This window comes from Lactuca sativa, chromosome 9, assembly GCF_002870075.4.
Source record: "Lactuca sativa cultivar Salinas chromosome 9, Lsat_Salinas_v11, whole genome shotgun sequence".
Lineage (NCBI taxonomy): Eukaryota > Viridiplantae > Streptophyta > Magnoliopsida > Asterales > Asteraceae > Lactuca > Lactuca sativa.
In genome coordinates, this window is record NC_056631.2 from 52982858 (window position 1) to 52992309 (window position 9452).

At 30.0% G+C, this 9452-nt stretch overlaps 1 protein-coding gene across 2 annotated transcripts; it reads right to left on the reverse strand.

The window, feature by feature from the left end:
- Nucleotides 1-3712: 3712 nt before the first annotated feature.
- On the reverse strand, nucleotides 3713-5618 carry LOC111921301 (protein ASYMMETRIC LEAVES 2). 2 transcript variants are annotated; one of them, XM_042898404.2, is made up of 2 exons: nucleotides 5356-5618; nucleotides 3713-4607 (listed from the first exon to the last, which is right to left on the reverse strand). In XM_042898404.2, exon 2 carries the CDS (start codon nucleotides 4574-4576, stop codon nucleotides 3881-3883), a length of 696 nt encoding a protein of 231 aa, XP_042754338.2. In that variant the 5' UTR covers nucleotides 4577-4607; nucleotides 5356-5618; the 3' UTR covers nucleotides 3713-3880. The 2 variants fall into 2 exon arrangements, with proteins under 2 accessions (XP_042754338.2, XP_052623495.1); XM_052767535.1 differs by lacking the exon at nucleotides 5356-5618 and adding an exon at nucleotides 4816-5126.
- Between the last annotated feature and the right edge of the window lie 3834 nt (nucleotides 5619-9452).

Genomic DNA, 9452 nt, shown 5'->3' on the forward strand with positions numbered 1-9452 from the left:
GTTATTCATTTTATTCATCCATTGGTTCAGAATTATCCTTACGACTACACAATAAAAGCCATCCAACCTAGCCCTATATATATATATATATATATATATATATATATATATATATATATATATATATATATATATATATATATATATATATATATATATATATATATATATATCACGGAATGAGTTCTATGGAAAACAAATAACTAGGGCAACATCTACCGGAACCAATAATCAAATGACACGTGTCCATTTCTTTCTTCACAAGTAATGTATTGTGGAAGTTATTGTGGAAGTGATGTGTTTTCATGTTTTCATTGGTTCAAATATGTGTTGCCCTAATCATTCATTTTCCATATAACTCTTCCCTATATATCACAATCACATACTTTAAAAAAGTATCTTAAATATAATCATTTAAAATTCTAGAATTTTGAGTAATTTTGTTTTGAAACTTTAAATGTCCATGTGTAAATTTCACTTTAAATTTAAACTATCCACATTCAATATAAATTTGTAGATTGTAGACATAATGTACTATTGTTCAAAATGAATTTAATGAACCGGGTACACTGTATTGGAATCGCTACCCGTCGGCTCTGGTTCCGGTTCCAACATTTTAGCCTTCGCTCATCCTTAGTTTTCTTGAGATGAGATTGGTGGGAAGATTGGTTCCATTTATATTCGTAGTAGAAAATATAATAATTATGTGAAATGGGTAGTAGATGGAGTGGTATTTATACTGGTAAGTTTTAAAAATAATAAATAAATAAAAGCTCAACTAGTTGGGAGAAGAAATAAGGAAGAAAGCATCGCGGTGACACCTCATCACCTTGCGATATATGGTTTCGATACACCTATCCGCCTTATAGATAAACAAATTATATAGATTATTATTAAGCTACATTTTTATACATTTTCAGTTAGCGATAATGCATAAAAAGCCTTAAGTTTGGTCAAAAATATCGGTTTTACCCTCCGACAGATTTGGGTTTGTTTATGCGGCAAACTCGCCATATTTTGTTAGTTTTGATCTTTTTACTTGTAATAATAAGTTTTCAGGTTACCATGAAATATTATTTTTGAAAAAACCCTTAAGTTTACAAATATTTTGCAAAAAAATCTTTAAGATTATAAATCTTAATAATTGTCTGGAATATGTTGTTAAGAAGTCTCAAATTCATATTGATAAACACGGAGTGATATATCTTCCTATAAAACCGAATTGAATAATATTCTTCTTATTAAAGTTTATATATTTCGATAGAGAGCTATTTTGGACAGTTTTCCTACTTAAACAAATTTGTTGATATGTGGTATTGACATTCCTTGTTCCTTATGCTCAATTTATAACAACTCTACAGAAAAATGTCCAACATGTGCTTATTGAGTATGAAGTGATGTCCTAAATTTTTCTCAAGATAAGTTGTTGATGTGATATAGACTTATCTAATCTTATTCTTATACGTGATTTTTTTGGATTTGTTGTGTGTGTGTGTGTATATATATATATATATATATATATATATATATATATATATATATATATATATATAGCTTGTAAAACACTTTTGGAGGTGATCACAGTCATTATGTGATGACATTATTTCCATGCAAGTATTTTTTTTAAAAGTAAAATGAAAATATTTTACGTTTAAAATGTTTGTGTTTCAGAAATAATAATATACATGTTTTTTTTTTATAAAATTAAATAGGGGTGGAATTGGTACGGTACCAATTCATTTTTCTCTAAATCGTGTACTGTACCAACTATAATTGGTATAAAAATATTTCTACCGGTACCGTACCAAGTATACATGGTACCAATTTATTTGGCTACCAACATGTTTGGTTGGTACAAATTGGTAATGGTATATACCAACTTATTTTAATTTTCTATCGTAACATTTAAAAATAAGCAAAGACATCGAGATTTTGATGTTTAGTATAGAAATTAGTTTCATAGTTCTTTTTGTTTACAAAAGAATTCTACTAAAATAAAGACATCGAGATTTTAATGTTTAGTATAGAAATTAATTACGTAGTTCTTTCTGTTTACAAAAGAATTATACCAAAGTAACGCTAAAGTAATGTTTTGATTTTGTGCTTTAACGTGGTAATAACTATCGATTAATACATTCAAATGACTAATATAATGTTATTAAAACTGTAAACACTAAACACAATTAATAGTTGAAATATACGATTTCATTTATATATATATATATATATATATATATATATATATATATATATATATATATATATATATATATATATATATATATATATATAATAAATTGGTTGGTACGGTATTACCATGATATTCAAATTTTTGTACCATTACCGTACCAACATTGATTAATTGGTACGATACTATCAACCAAACATGTTGGCTACCAAATATATTGGCTGCAAAGTTTATTGGTTCGATTGGTAACATGTTGGTTGGTTTTCCGTGATACAATTTTGTCAGCCCTAAAATTAAATATATTTGTATAAGTTATTATTTCTGAAACACAAATATAAACTTTTTAAACATATAAAATATAGATATATTTTCTATGATATTATAAAAATACATTTATTTTTATAAAACGTACGATACATTATTATTTCTAAAATATAATCTTTTTTAACATATAAAATATTTTTATTTCCCTTTTAAAGAAAATGAATTGAATATAATTAAGGTCATATTATTCGTATGTTTTTACTAGTTTAGCATATATTACAACGTAGTTAATTTTTAGCTAACAAACATTTTTAATTTTATTTTGAAAAGTTTAAGTATGAATTAAGAAATATATTCAAAATTTAATAAAATTAAATAATTTTTTAAAATTTAAATCAAAAGTCTTTATAGAACCAATATAAAGTTTACTGTACTTAAAAGGGAAAAGAATATATTTCGGTTTTGATTTTATAATATAAGTATAATAAAGTTATATTGGTTTGATATAAACTTTTGATATTTAAATTTTAAAAAAATATTTAGTTTTAACAAATTTTGAATATATATTTATATTTTATGTGTTTATAAATTAAGGGTTTTTTTGCAAAATATTTATATATAAATTTAAGACCTTTTTCACAAATAATATTTCATAATAACTTGAAACCTATGTTACAATAAAAACGACAAAATGTAACAAGTGTTTTATCGAACAAAAATTCTGTTAGATTATAAAACCCATATTTTCAACCAAATTTAAGATTTTTTATGAGATTATTCTTTCGATTAGTTTGTTGATCAGGGCGTAAAAAACTTTGTAGTACATTGTATCCAATCAGGGTGTAAACTCAAACCCTCAAATGCATGGCAGAAAAGAAATCCAATCAACACTGGAGTTATGTTTTGGGAGTATACCTTCGTACTTTGATAAATTTAACTTTATCTTAATAAATAAATAAAACTGCTGACTATACGAAAATAAATAATCAACAGTAACAATAAATTTGACCACCCTATTTCTGTAAAACAAGAACTAGACCATAGGTGTAATCATTACACCTAGTTTTCATCACAAGAAATATCAGTTGGTATTGGAGAAATCAAATAAAATTTTACAGTAGCTGCTAAAGAAGCATGAAATCATGTTAAATAAACCAAAACCAAAACAAGATAAGAAACTGTAGGTGTCCCCATGTCCTGATCATCTTCATTCATTTCGATCACGCCAATTTCGAAACAATAATTTCAAGAAAGATCAAATGAGAAAAACGAAAGTGATGGTATAATTATATATAAAGTTTTATAGTATAAATAAATATTATGATAGCATCGATTGAGTAATATGTAGTTATATCATTACAATGAAGCAATAATCACGAAACGCTAAAGAAAAGATAATTTATGGACGCCGATTACCTTTTAAAAACCCTAAGAAGGATCGATCGGTGTTGGCCGATCATCGGTTCCAGCAGCTCTAGGTTGCTGGAATTGAGGGTGCTGACCAATACCAATGGCCGATACGTTCATAGCAAGAACACTCGCGGTAGTATCGTAATTATTGTTGACATCAAAAGCCCTGATGGCGGCGGACGTTTGCTGATCTCTACCGGTGAAGAACGGCGGGTGGTGGTGTGGGTGGAACAGATGCTCTCGAGTAACTCCGCCACCGCAACATGATGATATCAAGTTGTTTCCTAGGGTTTGGTGGTGGGTCGCTGCTGCTGCCGCCGCAGCAGCAGCGGCGATAAGTCCCTGAGTGGCTGAACCGTTTAGGTTATGGTTATGGTTCTGGTACTTTGAAAGCTCGGATTTTGCGTAAGTAAGATCCACCTGAAGTTGGCGAAGTTGGTGTTGAAGGAGGGAGATGACACCAACGCAACCGTAGACTGGATCCCGGAGCCGCATATCGGCTTCATAAGCAAGAGAGTTGACAGCATCTTCCCGTTGGTGAGGGTGGAGTTCGTTCAGAAGCTTCGTCACGTTGCTTGCTCCAAACACTTTGTGAACATTAGCGAATTTTTGAGGCTGATCCGGTGGAAAGTAAGGTGCAAAAACACATTCTGGTTGGCATTTTCGTCTCAAGAACTTGCAGGCTGCACATGGAGAATTTGAAGATGAAGCCATTTATTACACCAATGTTGTTAAAGAATGTTTTCTGCATATATAGAATCAAAAACAAAAGTTAAGATCATAAATTAATCAAAAAAAAGGAAGAAGCTTGATTGATAAATGCAGATGAATTCTTCCAAAAACAAAGAAATTTTTATTCAACTACTCGTCAAAATAGATCACAGAAACCAGATCTGAAGTGTTTGCAACTACTAATGATTTCTTGGATGACTCCGAAAGTTATTCATGCTCACCAATAAAGAATTTATAGATCTTGATGGGCTTTTTTTTTTCTTTTTTTAGAACGAACGAGTTGGTTATAATAAGCTGAAATAACGCGAACAGAGAAAGAATGTATTTTTATAAACTATGAAGAGGACGTTTAGAACTGGGATTGAAGAGAAAAGATTAAGAAGATTGGATCTCGTGAAAGTGAAGAAGAGTTGTGCTTTCAAGACGAGGGTTTTGAGGGGTTTCATTAGTTATAATACTTCTTGGGATAACAATCATTGATGACATTTTTGCAAATTAAATTATATACAAATACAATATATCTTTTAAAAGGTCAAAATCTTATAAATAGAAAAAAAGACCTGCGGTGTGACTACGCAAACTAAAGGTAAATCTGTAAATACTTGCAACAGTCAAAATCCGATCAAGCATGTATACCTCTGGCGAACCAGAAAAAAATCCACTAGATGTAAACATGGATCTATAATATAATGCAAAAGTAAAAATGAAAAAACAAAAAGGACGAACATTAATTATATATTTAGTGTAATTAAAATTACAACCTGAATCCAATAGAGTTAGTAGCAAGAAAGGAAGGGAAGATATGATGATGATGATGGCCTCGATATCTTCGGTCAAACCCTTCTTTCTCTCTCTAGTCTCTCTCTCTTGTTTTTCGTTCTTTAAAGGAACACAGTGTGAAGTAAGAGATGAATTGTAGGAAAAGGAGGACCTCAAATCTTTTTGTTTATTGACCAAAAAGACAAAAAGGAAAGTTACAAAAGGGTTTTGAGTGATGTGTGATCAGCTTATATCCTACTTTTTCCCCTAAAACTCAAGAGACAGAAGGCACTAATAAAAAGGTCTAGCTACCTGCTCACTGTACTGTCAGTCTACTGTTGTGTTCTTTCAAGTGTAAGTGTGTGTGCTTATTTGTGCTTCTTTCTTGGTGAATAAAGGAAGATAGTTAATGTGGTTTTAGGGGTTTTCAAGAAAAAAAAAAAGCTTAAATCTTTCTTATTGAAAAAAAAAAGTAGAAAACAATGGGGGTCTTTATGGTTTTAAAAAAGGAAAAAAATGTTGAATTCTTTCTTGGTGGATGAATAGAGAGGAAGATGATTAAGGGTTGATTTAGAGTTTGTTAAGAGAAAAAGGGGGAAAATGAAATCTTTCTTGGTTAAGAAAGGAAGACAACTAATTTAGGGTTATCAAGAGAAGTGAATAAAGGAAGAAAACTAATGAGGTCTTTTAGGGTTTTATAGAAAAGTGTAGAGGAATAAAATTTATGGCTTTTTTTAGGGTTTTCAAGGAAGCAATTTAATGGACTTTTCTTTTCAAGAAAAATAAGGTGAGATTAGTTGGAATTATTAATGATTAAAAAGAAGAAATAAATGAGAATTCTTTTCGTGTCTTCGGATTTTAAGGGGAAAAAAACAGGTTCTTGAAGAAGCATATAAAGATGGTGTCAACAGAAATACTGCAATGGAGAAAGAGAGAAGAGGTGAGTGAAAAGAGAACCCCCATAAGCCGAGGCTAAGGAAACGCGGAGAAAGTGAGCCTATTTGATCCTATCCTATTTTCCCTCTTTCTAGCTTAACTTCTTTCTTTCTATATTGAAATATTACAAAATTTTCAGTTAAATATTAACCAACAATATTTTTTGACAAATGGTAGCTCTGCCGCTAGGAATGGAATTTAGATGGATTTATAAAATCCAAAATCAAATCAGATGAATAGTATGTAATTTTGTGTTTGTAACTTTGTATTAAAAGCTAGCGACACATTAGAAAGTTACAAGTTATAAAAAGACATACTTGGCGAACCACATCAATTTATTAACATAAGTTCGACTTTCTAGCCTTAAGCTTAACCCAATTAAAAGTTACAACTTAAATATCATATATAATCTTTACTTGAGCAACAACTCAACTTATTAAATATGACATAGTTTCTCATCTTCCATATGTTCCACACGGTATAACGAGCAAGTTTGAGTTTTACAACGCCCCCGTTATCCGAATTTGATTTCAAAACAACTTTAAAGAAACTTTCTTTTTAAAAGAGGTCATTAAGGCAAATATTTTTCTCTAAAAGATCACCTTCAATATCCGCAACGTTAAACCATGAGCCTTTCAAAATATCTCTTAGCAATCAATTTGGCATCAATAAAAGAAAGATTGTGAAAAGCTTTAATTAGTTTGACCCAAAGCACGTCACCATAAACTTTCAATCTCCACCACTACTAGCAAGGAGTAAGAAATGGCCAATGACCTAGCGGTATGGAGTGATCATCTCATTTGAAAGGTCAGGGGTTCAAGTCTTGGTGGAGACGTATGTGGTTTTTAGGAGTAGATTAGTTAGTTTGCCGTTTAAAAAAAAAACTAGTAAGAAGTAAGATTTTAAAATCCATCAAGCCGACTGCCGACCACTCGAAGGCTACATTTGTTTTTCGGTTGTGTAATTTTACACCAAGAAACTAAAAACGCTTCCCTAAACAAATATTTTTCCTCACAGGCTCTCCAAAAACTCAATAATTTTCTTTTGCGCCTTAAAAAAGCAAAATAGTAAAGCGGGAGACCTCAAAGAACACATTTAAATATTTAATGAACGTTAATCTACCTCCAAAAGATAAATTTTTAGCCTTCCAAGCACTCAACTTTGCTTGAAATTTATTTACAATCGGTTTCAGTATTTTGAAGGTTTCAGATTTACCCTAATAGAAAGACCCAAGTACGTGAGCGGAAAAGAACTGGGTTCACAATGCAAAACATCCGCATGTCAAGAAATCTCATGCCTTTTCCACGCCGCCTCATATAAGTTGCTTTTATGAATAATCATTTTTAGTCCGAAAACAAAAACGAAAAAAAATTCTAAATAATCTTATTTAAGTTCACCATGTTCACCAAAGACCACTTTCCAATAAACAAGACATCATCTAAATAAAGGAAGTGAGATAAAATGAGCCATTATTTGGGAGATTTATGTCATATAAATGAAACTTTTCAATAGCCTTGATCGGTTTAAAATTATTTGTTATATCCACAACTAATCATTATAAAACATATGAGATACTCATCACTACTACACTATTCTATCTCATTTTTTTAATTAAATTTAATTCAAAAATACATACAAAATCCAAATACAATAAAAACAAATTTTTTTTAAATTAGTTTTTTATTCAATTAAAAAAGATTACATAATTTTAAAAAAAATTACATAATTTAAAAAAAAAAAAACAACTAAAATAAATAGAAAAAACATTAAAATGCAAGCACAAAAACAAATTAAACTAGTTTTAAACCCCATTTATTTAATTATTCTACCATGAGGTCTCTTTAAATTTTTGCCAAACTTTAAGATATTTAAATGGTCTGTGCTTTATTTCTTCATATTGATACATGGTCATATCAACCAGATCGTTTTCATCTGCGTCGTTTATAACATGGTTATAAAGTTCGTCAAACTCGCGACATGTTGCTCTCATAAAGCGAAACTTACAACATATTGCATCTATATTATGACTGCGACAACTCATTAAATTATGAAAAATGTTTCCAACCGTTGGCCAAAAATCTCTGAAGTTCGACTATCTGGGTCTTCCGTAACCATCACTCATTCTAGTGTTAACTTTATTTTTCCTCTTCCGACCAGATCTGCATTTTGGGAGCTATGAGTTTTAAAGGTAAATAAAGGTAGAGAGAAAATGTTTGAAAGAAAATGGTTTGAGTGTATAGGTTTTTTAATTGATTTGTTTATAAATAGGTAGTGTTTTTAGATTTAAAAAAATCGAGAAAGTTTAAAAAATTTACCGTTGAACGGTCAAGAAATTAAAGGAACTCTACATCATTGGTCGTTTGGCTTCGTCGTTGGCAACACGAATCAGCACGACCACGCCGGACAACGAATGGTTGGGATGGTGTTCACAAATTTTTTTCGTGGCCAAGTAACGGTTTCGTGATCAGTATACGTGATGGCCTAACGTGAGTGTTTTACTTTTACATATGGGAAATACACCAATGTAGGGATGGACAAAAAGAAAATTTAGTGAATTCTTTTTTCTTATTTTCTTATGATCTAAACAAAACCAACTCTTTTCTCAAATTGAAATCAATATTGTTTTAGCCGTTTGGATTTACAACTTCTCAATTAAATACATATTTTAGCAGTAAACTTTTATTAAAAACTATAGAGAATAACTAAGATGAAGACGCCGAAAAATGTGTGTAGTTTCAAAGTAGTAATAGAATTACTTAATTATAAATGTAGTTCTTTGTTTCTTTGAAAATTTCACCTATAGGTTGTTAGATTATATTTTTGCATGAAACAGTATTAGTAAATATGTTTAAATTAACTGAACTGTAAAAATAATTAATTAGGTTGATATTAAAATAATGATAAAGAAAATAAACATGCCTATTTTTTAAATATACATGTACGTAGTTGAGTAAAAATTTATTTCAATTTTGAGCTATAAAATCGACCTGACATTTAATTATGGTTTACAAACTACATACCCCAGACAATATATGGCAACATGGCAACTTTAGTCCACAAGTGTATTGATGATGATAAAATTAAAAATGCTTTTTGAACTACATTTAATGTTCGACATAAATTGTTTTTATTAAGTCTACTACAAACTAATTGCTATGGCTTT